The 17,451-nt window shown below is 34.5% G+C and overlaps 1 protein-coding gene across 25 annotated transcripts in view; it reads right to left on the reverse strand.

Moving 5' to 3' along the window:
• RIMS2 (regulating synaptic membrane exocytosis 2) overlaps positions 1 to 17,451 on the reverse strand; it is a 511,671-nt gene that overhangs the window by 429,293 nt on the left and 64,927 nt on the right. For 8 of the 25 annotated variants that reach the window (XM_031439469.2, XM_031439468.2, XM_064476902.1 and 5 more), the window contains exons 2-3: positions 5,568 to 5,600; positions 5,076 to 5,162 (exon numbers count right to left, since the gene is read on the reverse strand). The exons of the other annotated variants lie outside the window; for them this stretch is intronic. In XM_031439469.2, coding sequence (XP_031295329.1) covers positions 5,076 to 5,162; positions 5,568 to 5,600 — 120 coding nt within the window. The remainder of the gene's footprint in view (positions 1 to 5,075; positions 5,163 to 5,567; positions 5,601 to 17,451) is intronic. 25 annotated transcript variants of the gene reach the window in all.

The following is a 17,451-nucleotide window of genomic DNA, read 5'->3' on the forward strand; positions in this document are numbered from 1 at the left end:
TTACTTTCAGTAGTATAAAAATTAGACCTTGATCTTCAGTCATTGCAACAGTTTCAGTAAAACCAACAGTACCAGGCGTGGGGACTCACATTGAAGTCATCCTTGTTATAGTAGCATTCTTTTGGCAAGTCTTTGTTTTGGCATCTTGAAATTTCCATCTCATTGCAACAAACGAGAATCAAACATAAACTAACTACAGTACACATTACTAGTGCTCACCATATAGAGTCACCTCTCCTCATGAGGACATGGAAAGACTTTCGAGACTTCCTTATAGTTAGTTAAGAGTCTTGTGACAAGTTTTGGGCAATGAGCTGTGAGTAAAGTGACCTATATCACTTTCTGCCTTACATAGTTAGTAAGTGTGAGTTCTCTGCTCTCTCTCGCTCTTCCTCTGATGCAGCAACCCTGCTAGCTATGTGTTCTAATTCAATTACCAACCAGACGGAAGCAGCCCATATTCCTAAATTGCCACTTGGAAGAGAAGCATTCTATAATCCCATAATTAAGTCAGCCTTTTCACGGGCTTGTGCCTCTGGGCTGTGACTGTCACAAGTGCTTCTCAGATTCTTTTCCCCTTTCAGTGAGACAGGAAGGTTAGGGTGACTGTAATTGGATATTTCTCTGCTCTCACATCGGTTAGGCTCTGATAAAGTAGCTTCCTTTGAGAATGACAATCTCTAGGAATACATCAAAATGGTTAATTTTTCCCTCCCCACTGCTGGTAGTATGAGGGAATTTTTTCACTAATCTTTACCTTCAGAACTTGGTAGAGTTCCTGGAGGTAAAACTCACAAAACTGGGGTGGTGGTCCCCTAAGATTGGGCTCCCAGGAATTTTGAACTCTTAAGTTAGCCCACACTCAGCCTTCAGTAGTTCATCAATCTCCTACCAGTCTCTAGCTCCAGTGGTTTCTGCTGCTCCCAGTAAGCTGTGATTCTCTTTATTCATCTCTCTCTTCAGTTGTCAGGGCACTGATTTGTCTTGTGACCTCAATTTTCTGAGGGACCTAAGAAAAGTTGTTGAATTTCCATTTGTTCAATTTGTTCAGCTTTTTTCTTATTGTTGACAACTCCCAAACTCTTTATATGTCACAGAAAAAAAGGGAAGTCTCTACAATATGGTTTTTAATTACTTATCAGCATGTCTTTTTTCCACTTGAATGTGAAATATTTGAGAGCAGGAACCATAGTCCTTTTATCTCTGGACTCCTAAGTCCCTGCACAGTGTGAGAATTCTTCAGGGCTCAGTTGTGGACCTTCTTATCTGCTCTTCATCACACGCTCTCTCTCTAGATGATCTTATCTACTCTTCCAGCTTTATGTGCCACAATGGCAACTCGGAAAGTTCTATGTCCAGCTAATCCTTAGCTCTCCTTCAAAGTTGGTTAACTTATAAGCTTTGTGAACTTTAGAAGTTTGAAACTTCAGTTTTAGTTTCTACTTCTAATCTGTTCATCCTTTCTCCTTCTTGATCATAATTAATGGTGTCACCACCCAATGAATTCTTCCAATCAGAAATCTGGAAGTCCTCTTTGGTTTCGTCATCTTCCTTACTAACTTCCTCTAAATCTACTCCACTAACAAATCATGTTATTTCAACCTCCAAATATATCCCCAATCCACTTCTCTCCATCTTCAGTATAATCAACCTGGTCCAAGTCATCGTGCTCTCTAGTCACACCCTTCACAAAACTTTCACTTTCACTCACTCTGCTCATAGAATAGCCAGACTGATTTTTACATATAAATTAAATCACGTCATTCTCATGTTTAAAATTTTTCAATATCTTCCCTTTATACTGAGATTCAGATCCAAATTCCTTATCACTGTGTAGAAAAACACTGCCCTAAGTCCCTAAGTCCCACCTCTAGAACTTCATCTCCTGCCACATTCCCTCTTGTCCACTATATTACAGCCACACTAGTCTTCTGTGTCTCTCAAACCCTTTGCTACCTAAAGACTTTCACATACAATGTTCCCTATGACTAAAACACTCCTTCCCCCCCAGCATTTTTTCCTATTAAGATACCTCATTATCAAAGAGGATTATTATATTAAGTGGTCTCTGATTCCAATGATTCAAATTGTAGATGATCCTAACATTTCAAAAGTATATTTATTATTTAATGTGTCACGACATGAATAAAAATGTTACTGCATGAAAATTCAAAACAAACTAATCCAATTGATTAGTTTAATTAATTTATATTTAAAAGCTTAACTTACCTTTGATATCATGCTACCTACTGGGAACACCAAATTAAAATAACAGTGGCATTTAAAAACATTTATCACTTTTTCCTATATTCCCATTTTAAATTATCCAAAGACTCGTTTTACACTCTACATAAAACCTTTATTATATTGTCTTTATAGACAATTTTCCCTCATTTTGGTATCGATGTAAAAAATAGTGAAAGACAGGAAGGAAACTGAAATTATTTAATCTGTATATTGAACAATTTCTGCAAAGGTTGAATGAATTGAGCCAAATAAAAGGCTCAACTGATTTTCTATGCCTCAATACTTATAGAAAGTTAAGGCTGGACACATTGTTCTGCTTATACCTATATTTTCACAAGAATTACCCAAATCAAAATTACATTATATTCAAAATTCAAAATTACATTCCTGTTACTTTTTTTTTTGAACTATTAGATAAACAAGCTCCAAAAATACAGACCTCAAAAACACCTACATTATTAAATGTAGAAAGCTTTGAATAATCACAACATAGGATTTACAGAAATTCATTAAAATAAAATTAGTGTTCAGGAAATATCAGATTTTAAATATTATCTGAAAGAATATTTACTCAGTTATTCCATTATGAAAATGGTTATACAGAATATGAAAAACATGTCCCATTTTTTACATTTATAAATTAAAATGAATACCTCAAATTCAGCTCTCCAAAATAATTTGATAGATGAGTGAATAGAAAGTAAGCAGACAAGAAGTTGTCCCACTCAAATGGTAGTAAAAGAGAGAAACAAATGAGATAGTCAGAAGTAAGAAGTTCTAGACTCTGATCAAAGAGAAGATGAATTAAAGAGAAGATTCAGAAGTAACCCTGTTCTGTAGATCAGAAAGATACAAGAAAAGCTCCTAGAAAATTATGTATCAGAAATCTTCAGCACAACAAGAATGTAAGATGAAGAAAGTAACTATTGAGACAACTTATTAGCTCTGATTTTTTAAAACTATAAATCACAGAACAGGAAGAATGAGTTAGTTGTCCAAGAAACGTTAATGGAAATAATACTTATTAATCAAGAATTAATTTTTAAAACATCAGAAAGTACTAGTCTTTTCTCCTACAATATTCCTAGACAAAAATCAAAGCAAATTGTATTATGTATTATTTAAATAAAGCTATTTCCTTTCAAATTTGCCTTGATCTTTGTTTATGCCCATCAAATATCATTTTGTTTCAATGATTAGAGATCACTTTTTAAAAGTTACCAACAAAATATCTATTTTATTTAATGCTCTCTGTAATCTACTAAATAATATAATTTAATCTTGATTATTTTCTAAAACACATAAACAAGATACATAACAGACATCCTTTAAAATTGAGGCAAAGTTGTATCTAATTTTTCTTGCTCTTGATTTTACTATTTTATTATGTTTTGGTGCCTTAGAGAAAAAAATCAGCAAAACAATATCATTGTATGCAATTTTAATGCAGTTTTGCTGATTAGAGAAAGACATTATTACATTTATTTCTATTTCTTGGGACAAGTATTCTTAGATCATAAAAGGCTAAAACATGTAAAATCAGTTGTAAAGAAATATTTATTGAGTTTCTACTACAGATTAGGCATTCTGTTAGATGTCAAGGATAAAAAGTAGAGAAGACAAGCACAGGTCTTGACTTCAACTAGCTTAAATACAGCAACTGTTCCAGTCACAGAACTACATTATCAACTATTAGGAGGAGCATATCACAACACAGCTTTACTTCAGTTAAAACTGAAACACTAAATGTTTAAAAAAAACTGAAACACTGACAAAATTTAGAATGAAATGCATACAAGGTAACTAAGATGGATGAGAGATTATCCTCACCAATAATAAAACAAAAAAGATGTTTCCTTCTAGTTTGCATTGGAGGCTAAATGTGAATGTTTTCTGAGTATTTCATCTTAGGCTCCTAGTAGTTATTCCCGTACTCTCCTAGAGTTTGTGTCACTTTTCAGTCTGCCCATTCCTACAACTGAACCATCTTCTCCACAGACATAATTCCTACTTTTAAAAAGCACACAGGCTAAGTGGTAATAGCAGTTCTGAGTCAGATGGCAGTCATTGCGGGGAGAGTGGAATTTAAATGTGTGCAATCTTTCTCACATTCTCAGACCAACTTCCACTTCATAACATAAACAATATTTCTTGCACAAAATTAAAAAGACACAAGTGTGAACAACTTTTTAAAGACTTTTTCATTCTACTAACAACTGAAATGAATGGAATTGACATTTTTTTCACTTCATTTTCATTTCATTTTTTAGGCCAATGTGAGAATAAACTGCTGCATTTCCCAAATTATGTTTCATCACCTAATGTTCAGTGAAAACAGGATTCAGTAGTCAAGTAAGTTTAGTAAACACTATATATTCTAATAACTTTGGAGCACATTTAGACACTCAGAAGTATTACAATAAAGAAACCTGATTAATCCTTTTTAAAGGACGTTTCCAAAACGAATGGACCAAAGACTGAATTAGGGGGTAAGTACCTTTTAATGTCACCTGAAATTATTTTTGAAAGAAACATACTTTGGAATATATAGCATTATTGGAGAAAGATATTTTATTGGATAAATACATTTATAGTATTTATATAAAAATTGGGTGGAGAATTACTTCTTCATTCTTACTACTCTATAAGTTATCCTTGTTTAATATTTCCATGGGATGTGAAGTATCAAAGGTGAAAGTATCAAACTCATAGCCTAACAGTTTTCTTCTCTGAGGAACACTATTGCAGGGGCAGTATTTTAACACATACTCTTCAGTATGTTATGCTACCAGAGATAATATTTAGTCTGTACAGATAAGCTTACTTACGTCTGGGGCTCCTTTTCATTTTGTTGTTTTTGCTGGGGCTGAAGAACGTTATTTACCAGTTCAGTGATCCCACTAAAGGGAAACCACCTGTTTAAATAAGCAAATAATGTGACTGAATAACCAAATGAATAAAACAATTGAAGGTCAAATGTTTTTCTTATCCGCACTAATAAAAATACACAGGCACAAAAGCTACAGCCAATGGAAATATGAGCTCCAATTATCATCCAGGCAGTCAGAAAATAGGGAAATTAAGTTTCAACACTTAACCAGTTCACAAGCAGGCAGCAAAAAACTACATCCAGTCAGTATGTGGATGAAGTAAGAAGCTGCAGGCAGCTCTCTTACAAGCCAGAGAGTCAGAAAGCAGAAGACACACTAGCTGCAGCCTATCCAGTATTAGTGTAAGCTAATACCATCCAAGGTGCAGAAAGCAGAATGTGGCAAAGATACAGAAGTCAAGCCTACCGAACTCTTAATATATTTACTTACTGTGTCGGTTGTGGTTTGTGTTCTTCTTTGACCCTAAAAAAATAAGTATGCACAACTGAGTGCATTGTACTGGGAAGAAATTTCTATCTACAGATCTGTGCTCACATAAAAATGAAAACTGAGGTTTGTTAAATAGAAAAGCTTAGTGCTTTGCAATATATTGGAATTATACATTTGAATTAATCTGACACAAAAAGGAAAAGTTGAATCATTTGGTCTTAATAGAGGGCTGATATTAAAATTCTACTGCTGTTCTAATGATTCCATGATTTGGTCCTCAAGCATATTTTTATTGATACTGATACTGAAATGTTTTAAATAATTATTTTAAAGTAAATAATTACATTAAACATAGTTACATTTGGTCCACTGAAGATAAACATATTCCCTCTTTATTTTTAAAATTTCTTCCTAAATATAAATTGAAGTAAAGGCATAAATATTTTAAGTAAAATGTAGGGTTTTATAAATGTATTTTAAAAGTTACAAATTAATTAATTTACTTCATAAAGAAATAGATAGAAGAATTAGGGGTTATATATACAACCTAAAAATAGCCACTAAAATAATTATGCATATTAAATTTAAATATTCATAAGCCAAAATAAATTATTCATATAACTATAACAGACTAAAAATGCATTTAAACTATAATCAACTCAGTGCTTCACTGAAATAGCACTGGATATTGAAAAGGTAGAGAAAGATCAGACACAAGGATAATGATGCCTCTGAAATGTGGCTTCCCACAGTTTGCCTAGAACTGGTCCTGAAAGATAAACCTATGACTCAGTGATCATATGATTAGCTTTTACTTTTCCAAAGAAAGGCTAAGAACTGGTAACTAAAATGGGTCACCAAAATCTAAAACTTTCATTAGGGAATTAAATTAACACTATAAATTAAATTCTTTTTAGATTAAATTGATTTTTTCATTGTGTTCTTATTTTAAATGATATAAGCAATAAATAAAAAGGTGTGCCCGTATACATTTTTGTGTCCCAATGAATAAATACAATTGGTAATTATTTATCTTTATTTAACCAAAAAAGTATACCCTGTGTTCTCTGCATAAACTTCAAAAATTATAATAGTTTTAGCCTAGAGCTAAAGCCACATCATTTAGTACATAAATTGAGACATACAATGGATTAATAATAAAAGACTATATTTAGCGTCACATATATAAATAAAATACAAGCTAACTGTAGTGACACTGGATTCTACCTAGAAAACTCATTGTACCTCTTTAAGAGTAAAACATAAAAATCTCTTATTTTAAAACAAAACAGGTTCCATATGGATAATGACAAAGAAACATTACCATATCAGCTCTAGAACATTTCAAGATTTTCCTTCATCAAGTAATACATATGTTAAAAACAATAAATATTGAAATAAATATATAAATGAGAGGATATTTGTTAAAGAAGTCCTGAGTGATTCTCTACAAGGAATCATGTTTGCTTTTAATTAGTGACAAAAGTATTTATCATAAACACATTTTTATAAATCACTTTCTAATTTCAAAATCTTCCCTTGAAAAAATTAATGGACATAAAAATTTTAATTACCAATTCAGGAGTTATTCCTGGGCTTTGTAAAATATCTGTATATGAAATATACAAGCTTTGCATCAACTTCCCACATAAAATATGTATCCTAAATATGGCAGTATAAATATTTGTCTTGTCTTTAATTACAATCAAGAGCATAAAATTATTCTTCTTTTTTCCAACATACTAGATGAAATCAAACCTCAAAGTATCTGACCATAAGTAAAATTCATGTTGAGATAAAAATTTAAGAACTGGTATATGAAAAATTAATTATATTATATACTTCTTTGATAATACATTAACATTATTGACAATGAACATTCCTGCATTCTAGAAAGTATACGAGGGGCTTCCAGTTTCCAGTGTGACACATTAAGAGCTTGGAAATAATCACTCCCATCCTTAACAAGAAAAAAGCTGAACAAACCAAAAATCAACAACTCTTCTTAGTTATCAAAGAATTTAGGTTATAGAGCAGGCAAACTGCTCCCATGAAAATTAGAGAGACAGGCAAACGGATATAGACTATCACAGTTTACCAAGAGTACAAGTCCAGGAACAGAAGCCCACACCTGGGACCAGTATCTGTTGGAACACTTCTAACTCCAATCAACCAATTGCTAGAGATTCAGTGTGGACTAGATTGAGGGTTTAAAATTCCAAGGAGTCCGAGACTTAGGCATACCACCACACTTTCATAAATTTTACCTTCAAGAGCCCTAACAGTTGCTCACTGTGAAGATCAGAGAAGAATTTCCTCCTGCATTCAGCAGAAGGAGGAAAAAGATAGCATTTTGAAGTACTCCCATAGCTCTCTACATTCTTTAACAATTCTAAACTCAAGGGAAAATATTTTACCAGAGCTTAGTCAACTGGGGTTTTACCAAAACCAAACAAGTCTGAGGAAGGTAAATACCTATTTTATCGCCCTCTACCCCTGGATGTGCAGAAGAAAAATACCAAACTACAGCTCCCTCTAGCCTTCAACAAGGGAAAGGGAAATATCTAACTCAGGCTCACTAAAAGAGTAAGATCTAATTATAGGACTATTGAATGCCTGTCCTGTAGCAACACCCTACCACAAAATCATTAGCATTCTTGAATAATAACAGGATTACAACTATAAGAACTGCAAGCTTTAGACACTATCTTGTAAGGAGTCTCTAGGGAAATGCAAAACAGAAAGAAGACAAAAGTAAAGACAACAGAAGAGAGGATTTTGGAAGATGATGGAATAGAAAACAACAGATATCTGTCCATGTCCCCACTTCCCCCAGACAATCTGATGTCACTATTTTGGAAATCTGGAGTTTACTGAAGGCTTTCAACTTCAGAAGAAGGTCTGGACTGTACATTGCTCTGTACAGACAGTCAATCTGTGCTCTCAGCATAGTAGAAGCTACCCATCCCGTACCCCCTGCTCCATGGAAGGTAGCTATTTATGTGTTCATAGAGCAACCTGCACACAGTTTGCAGGAGCCAGGGTAGATAAAAAGGATCCTGTCCTCCAAATATAAGGCCTGTGCTCTGATCACTGATTACTTCTTCTCATCTCAGAGGTGTATACAAAGAAGTAAGTGGCCATTGTTGATGTAATGTCGTAACATGCCACAATGGCATATAGATTATTTTGAAATAAAATTACTTGAGAAACAATCAGTGAGAAAATCTGATGCTTAAAAGAAAACAACACTCTGACCCTTCTCTTTCCCCTTGAAAGCAAGAAAGAAATCTGCAATGTGAAAGTATCCACTCCCTCCCAACCCAAAGTACTGAAAGCATCCTTATCAAGAGTTAGGAAATTCAAGGCTAAGAAAGCTGTATAAAAACACTGTGTGACTTCTTCATTAGTCTGCTACTACAAGTACAAGCCACTTCATTAAATCTTCAAAAATAATTGTTTCTTTGTCTAAAATTGATACATAAACTGCTTGCCTTGGTCACCTCAGGAGTTCCATTTCTTTGAGACCTCTGTGCATTAATTTTTTTTTCTCCTATTAATCTGCCTTGTGTCAATTTAATTATTAGACTAGGCAAATTTCCTCCTCCTCAACAAAGTATAAAAATTGACATGAAAAATTCACTAAAAGGATGCAAAGGCAGATTTGAGGAGAGAGAAGAAATAATCAGCAAATCTGAAGATGGAACAATGAGAAGTACTGAATCTGAGGAAGAGAAAGAAAACCGACTGAAGAAAAGAGAGTAGGCTTGATGTGAGACTTCCAGAAGAGAAAGAAAGAGGAAGAGGAAATATTTGAAGAAATAATGGCTGAAAATTTCCCAAATTTGATGAAAGATATTAATATAAACATTCAAGAAGGTCAACAAAATTGAAGACACCCACACTGAGACATGATAAACCAGCTAAATCAAACAAACATATACAGAATATTTTACCCAGCAAGAACAGCAAACATATTCTTCTCAAGTGGAAATGGACATTTTATGTTAGGCCACTAATTAAGTCTCAATAGAGACTTTAAAATACAGAAATCATATAAAGTATCTTCTACAAACACAACAGGATAAAGTAAGAAATTGAAAAAAAGAAAACTAGAGAAATCACAAATTCGTAAAAATTAAATACCACACTCTTTAAAAACAAGGGATAAAAAAAGAAAATACAAGGGAAATTAGAAAATACTCAGAGACAAAGGAAAACTAAACAAAAATAAACAAATGTACCAAAATTTATAGGATGCAGGTAAAGCAGTGCTAAGCAAGTAATCTGTAGCTATAAACAATTACAGTTTTTAAAAAGATCTCAAAACAAAAGCCTAATTTCACAACACAGGAAACTAGAGAAACACAAATTAACCCAAAGCCACCAGAAAGAAAGAATGAAAATTACAGCAGAAATAAATGAAATTGAAACAAAGTAGAAAAAAAATCGATGAAACTAAAAGTTAGCTCTTTGAAAAGATAAACATATAAACTGACAAACTTTAGTTAGATGGACTAAGAAAAAGGAGAGAAGACTCAAACTACTAAAATCATAAGTGAAAGTGAGACCATTACTACTATTCTACAGAAATAAAAAGGAATATGAGAGTCCTACAAATGGTTGTACGCCAATAAACTGGAATAACTAGACGAAATGAACAAATGCCAAGAAACACAAAACCTACCAAGAAATCATAAAGAAATAGAAAATCTGATAGACCTTTAACCAGTAAAATTGAATTGTTAATCAAAAATCTCCTGAGAAAGAAAAGTTCTAGACTTGATGCCTTCAGTGCTGAATGCTACTAAACAATTAAAGATGAACTAATACCAATTCTTCTGTAACCTTCCCAAAAATTCAAGAGGAAGGAACACTTCCTAACACACTCTTTAAGACCAATAACATGATACCAAACCCAGACAAAGACATTACACAAAAAGAAAGCCACAGATCAATATCTAAATACTACCCAGTGATCTACAGATTCAATGCAATTCATATCAAAATCTCAATAATGCTTTTACAGAAATAAAAGTCATCCTCAATTCAAATGGAATCTCAAGGGACCCCGAATAGCCAAAATAATCTTGAGAAATAAGAACAAAGCTACAAGAACCACACTTTCTGATTTCAAAACTTACTAAAAGCTACAGTAATCAGAATGGTACTGGCATTGTTAGACACAGACCAATGGAATACAACAGACATCCCAGAAATAAACCCCTCACGTATACAATCAACTGGTGTTTGACAGGATGGCAAGACCATTCCATGAGGAAAGGACAGGCTTTTCAACAATGGTGCTGAAAAAACTGGTTATCCACAAGCAAAAGGATGAAGCTGGACCCTTACTTAACACCAAATGCAAATATTAACTCAAAATCAATCAAAGACCTAAATGTAATGCCTAAAACTATAAAATTCTTAGAAAACAGTATGGGGCTAAAGCTGCACTACACTGGACTTGGCAATAATTTCCCGGATATGACACCAAAGGTACAGGCAACAAAAGGAAAAAGACAAACTGGACTTCACAGAAATTTTTGCTTTTGTGTATCAAAAGACACTATAAACAGAATAAAAAAGGCAACCCACAGAATGGGAGAAAATATTTAAAAATCATGTATCTGATAAGTGATTAATATCTAGAATAAACAACTTCTAAAACAAAGAACACACCAATTCAAAAATGGGCAAAGGACTTGAATAGACACTTCTCCAAGGAAAATATACAAATGTCCCATAAGCTCATGAAAACATGCTCAACCTCACTAATCATTAGGGAAATGCGAATCAAAACTACTCTGAAATATCACCTCACACATATTAGCATGGCTACTATCAAAAACTGGAAAATAAAAAGCGTTAATGGGGATGTGGAGAAATAGGAGCCCCTGTGCACTGTTGGTGGGTACACAACATTGTTGGTTCGTCAAAATTAGAGAAATAGAAAGCATAAGGCTGGTTGCCAGGTACTGACAGATGGGGGAAATGGGTAGTTAATGTTTAATAGGTATACAGTCACAGTTTTAAAACAGGAAAACATTCTTGACATGGATGGTAATAATGGTAGCACATTTTGAATCTTTTTTTTAAGTTTCGAACACATTGCTTTATTTTTTCCAGTTTTATTAAGATATAACTGATATACACCACTGTATAAATTTAATTGTACCAGCATAATGATTTGCCTTACATACATCATGAAATGATTACCATAATAAGTTTAGAAAACATCCATCATCTCATATAAATAAAAAATAAAAGAAAAAAAATTTTCCTTATGATGAGAACTCTTAGGATTTACTCCCTTAATTTTCATAATTTTCGCATGTAAATGCAGCAGTGCTAATTATATTTATCACATTGTACGTTACATCCCTAGTACTTATTCATCTTATAACTGGAAGTTTGTACTTTTTGATTACCTTCATCCAATTCCCCCTCTCCCCACCCTACCTCACCTCACCCCACCTCCTCACCTCACCTGCCTCTGGAAACTACACCCACTACTAATCTCTTTATATGAGTTTGTTTGTCTGTTTTGAATCATAATTAATCCACAACACTACGTTAGTTCCTGGTGCAGAATAGAGTGATTTGACATTTCTGTGTATTACAAAATGATCACCACAATAAGTCTAGTTACCATCCATCACCATACAAAGACATTCCATTATTATTAACTATATTCCCCATGCTGTACATTTCATATGAGTCATTTATTTTGTAAATGTAATTTTGTACCTCTTACTCTCCCTCACCTTTTTCTCTCACTCCCAACCCCTACCCCTCTGACAACCCCCTTTGTTCTTTGTTATCTATGACTCTGTTTCTGTTTTGTTATATTTATTCATCTTGCTTTTTAGGTTCTGCATATAAGTGATATCATCTGGTATTTGTCTTTCTCTGACTTATTTCACTTAGCATAATACCCTCTAGATCTATCCATGTTGTTGCAAGTGGCAATATTTCATTATTTTTTATGGCTGAGTAATATTCCATTGTATATATTGGTGACAAATTGAAATTATAATAGAGTAACCATAGTTTAAGGGTATAAAAATGGATTCAGGTGGCCATTGAGGATTTGGTCTCAGAAACATCCCCGCAACACGGAGAATCTGAACTTTCTGAACTGTATCAAACTCAAGGACACCATCAGCTGTTTTCAAAACAATATACGCTAATAGCTGAGAGTTACAACCTTGTAGTTTCAAAGTTCCCCTCCCCTCACAACTATATAATCATTTCAACCCAACCAATCGTTGCTTAATAAGCACTCATTTCTTGCCAGCTCCAATTCTAATTCTTGACAAACAACTTCTGTGCCCTTGTGGTTTCTTTATAAGCTTTCCTCATTTTGTAGGCCACGACAACACAATTCAAGTGCTTTCTTGAATTCGTGCTTTGTGGGCTGCAGTCCTAACAAACCCCAACTAAAAGCATTTGTTTTGCCTCAACCAGGTCTCCATTCTTGGAATTCTTGGTTAACAACATAAACCACAACTTCTTTATCCATTCATTCAATTAGTGTTTTCATTTTCATCGGTAAATATGCAGGAGTGGAAATGCTGATGGTATTATAGTTCTGTTTTTAATTTTTTGAGGAACCTACATACTGTTTCTATAGTGGCTGCAACAGTTTACATTTCCATCAACAGTGCACAAGGGTTTTCTCCACATCGTTGCCAATGTTTGTTAATCATTGTCTTTTAATGATAGCCATTCTGACAGGTGTGAAGTGATATACCACCGTGGTTTTGATTTGCATTTCTCTGATGATTAGTGATGCTGGGGATCCTTTCCTGTGCCTGTTGACTACCTATATGACGTCTTCAAAAAAAAAAAAAATGTCTATTCAAATCCTCCATTTTTTAATAAGGTTGGCTGCTTTTTGCATGTTGAGCTGTATGAGTTCTGTGCCTATTCTAGGTATTTACCCTTATGAGATATATCTTTGTGAGTATCTTTTTCCCATTCAGTAGATAGCCTTTTCATTTTTCATTCAGTTGATTGGTGGTCTTAAAGAATGTGTTAGGAAGTGTTCCTTCCTCTTGAACTTCTGGGGAAGCTTTTTATTTTGACATAGTCCTATGTATTTATGCTTCTGTTTCCCTGGCCTGAGAAGCTATAACTAAAAAAAATATTGCTAAGACCAGTGTAGAAGAGAATACTGCCTATGTTTTCTCCTAAAAGTTTTATGGTTTCAAATCTTACATTTAAGTCTTTAATCCATATTGAGTTTATTTTCGTATTTGGAGAAAGTACTCCAGTTTGATTCTTTTGCAGGTAGCTAGCTGTCCAGTTTTCTGAAGACTACCTATTGAAGAGGCTGTCTTTTCCCCATTGTATATTCTTGCCAACTTTGTTGTAGGTTAATTTCAGACAAAGTCACCTTCAGAGCCAAGAAAAGTAAGTATCAAAGATTAGAGAGGAGCATTCCAGAATGATAAAGGGTTGAGGAACTTAGGACCCCGCGCTGAGAGCGGCGCCAGCCCACGTTCGGTCGCCCAAGGGTCACCCCTATAAACGTCCACAGGGCTCACCACTCTCTGGCACAAACATGTTTTACTTGTTAGTTTACCTCAACCAGGGCCTCCGCGAGCAGGTTCGCTGGGTTTGCGATGGGACACAGCAGGTGCTGGACCCCGCACCCTCCGGGCAACACGCAGCCTCGTCCAGACTCTGGCCCGCAGCCACCACCCCGCCTCACTCTGTGACCTCCGGGGACAACTAACTCGTTTGACCCACCTCTGCCGCCCACTGCTTGGGTGCAAGTAAGAACAGCTGGACCGCAAGCGAGGCGACCCACACTGCCCTCTTAAAGATGGCGGCGGCACCGCCCCCTCCCGAGACCCCGGGGCGTCCCCGGAAGTGGCCGCGGGGCTGCCCGCTAAAAAAAAAAAAAAGGAGAGGGGAGGGGAGGGGAGGGGAGGGGAGGGAAGGGAAGGGAAGGGAAGGTAAAGAGGGTGAATTTCCCAAGAACGCATAGTAATCCTTAATGCGCAAAGCCTAACAACGTCAAAATACCAGAGGCAAAAATTTATAGACCTGCCACAATACACAAATTAACTACAGCTAAAAATTTCACACTTCAATCAACAGATCCTGTCAGCAGAAAATCAGTAAGGATACAGCCGAACTGAATAGCATCATCAGTAAAATGGATCTAGTTGACATTCTATACTTCATCCAATAAAAGCAGAATACACGTTACTCTCAGGCTCATATGGAATATTCACCAAGACAGACCACATTCTAAAGTCCTAACACACTCTGCAACAAACTTAAAAGAATACAAATCATACCAAGTGTGCTCTGAGTCCACAATCAAATTAAACTAGAAATCAATAACAGAACTGTACTGGGAAATCCAAAAATACCTGGAGATTAAACAATACACTTCGAAGTAACACATTGGTCAAAGAAGTCTCAAGAGAAAGTTAAAATATTTCGAACTAAGTGAAAATGAAAATATCAAAATTTGTGAGATGCAGCCAAATAAGTGCTCAGATGGAAATTTCTAGCATTGGATGCATATATTAGAAAAAAAAATCTAAAATCCATAAACTAAACTTTAACCTTAAGAAACTAGAAAAAAAAAGGAGCAAATTAAATGTAAAGCAAGAAGAAGAAAATAAGTAATAAGAATTAGAGCAGAAATCAGTGAAATTTCAAATAGATCAACAGACAAAAATCAACAAAACCAAAAGCTGCTTCTTTGTAAAGACCAATAAAATGATAAACACCTAGCTAGACTAGTAAAGAAAAAGAGAAAAGATAAAAATTACTAATGACAGAAATGAAAGACAGTCCATCACTACTGATCCCTTGACATTAAGAAGATAATGAAGAAATATTAAGAACAATTCTATGGCCAGAAATTTAATAACTTTGCTGAAACTGATCATTTTCGTGAAAGATACAATGTACAAGAGTCACACAAGGAGAAACAGATGATCTGAATAGGTCTACATCTGTTAAAGAAATTGAATCAATAGTAACCTTGTAAAACAGAAAGCACCAAGTTCCAGATGGTTCCATTCGTAATTCTACCAAACATTAAAGAGGAAATGATACGAATCCTCTACATTCTCCCAGAAAAGGAAGCCAAGGGAACACTGTTCAACTCATTCTCTTAGAGCAATATCACCTTAATATGAAAACTAGGCAAAAACATTAAAAGACATGAAAATTATGATAAATATCTCTTATGAACACAAATGCAAATATATTCAACAACATACTAGCAAATTGAATCCAACAATGTATAAAAGCAATTGTACACCATGACTAGGCTGGATTTATCCCAGGTATGCTGGTTCAGTATTCAAAAATCAGTTCATGTAACCTACCACATCAACAGGCTAAAGAAGAAAAATCCTATGATTATATAAACAGGTGCAGAAAAGGCATTTGACAAAATCCAAGAATGATTCATGATAAAAAAAAAAAAAACTCAACACACAGGGAATTGAGGAAATTTCCCCAATTTGATAAGCAAAAACCCTACAGCTAACATCATACTGAATGATGAGAAACTAAAAGCTTTCCCCTTAACATCTGAGAGGAGTTAACAGTGAAGAGGTTACACAAGAGAATTTTTAGAGTGTTGAAACTGTTCTCTACAACACTATGTTGCTGCATACACGACTATATGTATTTGTAGAAACTCACAGAAAAAAAACACAAAACCCACAAAAAGACATTACAAACTGTAAACCTTAATGTATACAAATTTTCAAAAAGTCAACCAGAAGGACAAGGGAATCCTAAGATGGACTACAGAGTGTGACAAATGAATCTCTGTATGCAAAATGTGTAGAATAACCTCACTGACAGGGATGGGGGGGAAGTTACTATTCTAAGTAACATTAGGAAAGGATAGTTTAAGTAGAAAATTGTAATGCTAAAGACAAAAAAAGAATTATACAAAAACACTTTAGTCTAATTGGTAAATTGTTTAACACTGCACAGGTTAGCAATTCTAAAACTACTGTACATGTATATCAGAATTGAACAGTAAGTAAATAAATTATAGATATCGAGTCCCAGATTTCTTGCTGTCAAAGAAAGAAGTTACAAATAAGCAAAGAGAGGTGGATAGAATGAACCCTGCCTGAAGTGCTGGTTTTAGAGTCAGAGATACTAGCCTAAAGTCATGCATAGTTATATATTATAGACAGAAAGGATAAGTGATAGGTAGGTAGAGACACAGATAGAGCAAGAGAGAGAGAGAGATTTCAGGTTTGATTCCAGACCACCACAATGAAGGAAATATCACAATAAAGCAAGTTACAAAAAAATTTTTTTGGTTTCTTAGTGTATATAAAAGTTTTGTTTATACTATATTGTATAAGGAAGGAGGGAAGGAAGGAAGGAGGGAAGGGAGGAAATGGAGCATATCAAAAAGACAGAAGCCAACCTGAAAGAGCTCCCAATGGCCAAAGCTGGAACAATTGGAAGACACAATAAATGATAGTATTGATAATAATCCCTTCAAAAGATAAACATCCATGAACTCATATTGATATAAATAAACAGAGAAGGGACATATTTTCCTTACAGAAGAATTCCAAATAATAAATGTAAAAGGTATGAGGGAAATAAAAAATCACCATTAGAATATCACAGTGCTGCATATAAGACAGTGGTCAAAACTCAAAGGAGAAAAAGGATATTTGCATACCCTCAAAGTATCTAGCCCAAAACATTTATTAATCACTGTGGTTTTAATATATGCCCAAGGAAAGCAGCCCAGCTATATCACAGATCTTAGTAGGGAACCAGTGTCTAAGGAAAGAGGAGGCTAAGGATATTATGAAAATAACACTAAGCCACCAAACATGTATAATATAACTACAGAAAAAGGGAGAAG

The sequence above is a fragment of the Camelus dromedarius genome, chromosome 20 (genome assembly GCF_036321535.1).
Source record: "Camelus dromedarius isolate mCamDro1 chromosome 20, mCamDro1.pat, whole genome shotgun sequence".
NCBI classification, from domain to species: Eukaryota; Metazoa; Chordata; class Mammalia; order Artiodactyla; family Camelidae; genus Camelus; species Camelus dromedarius.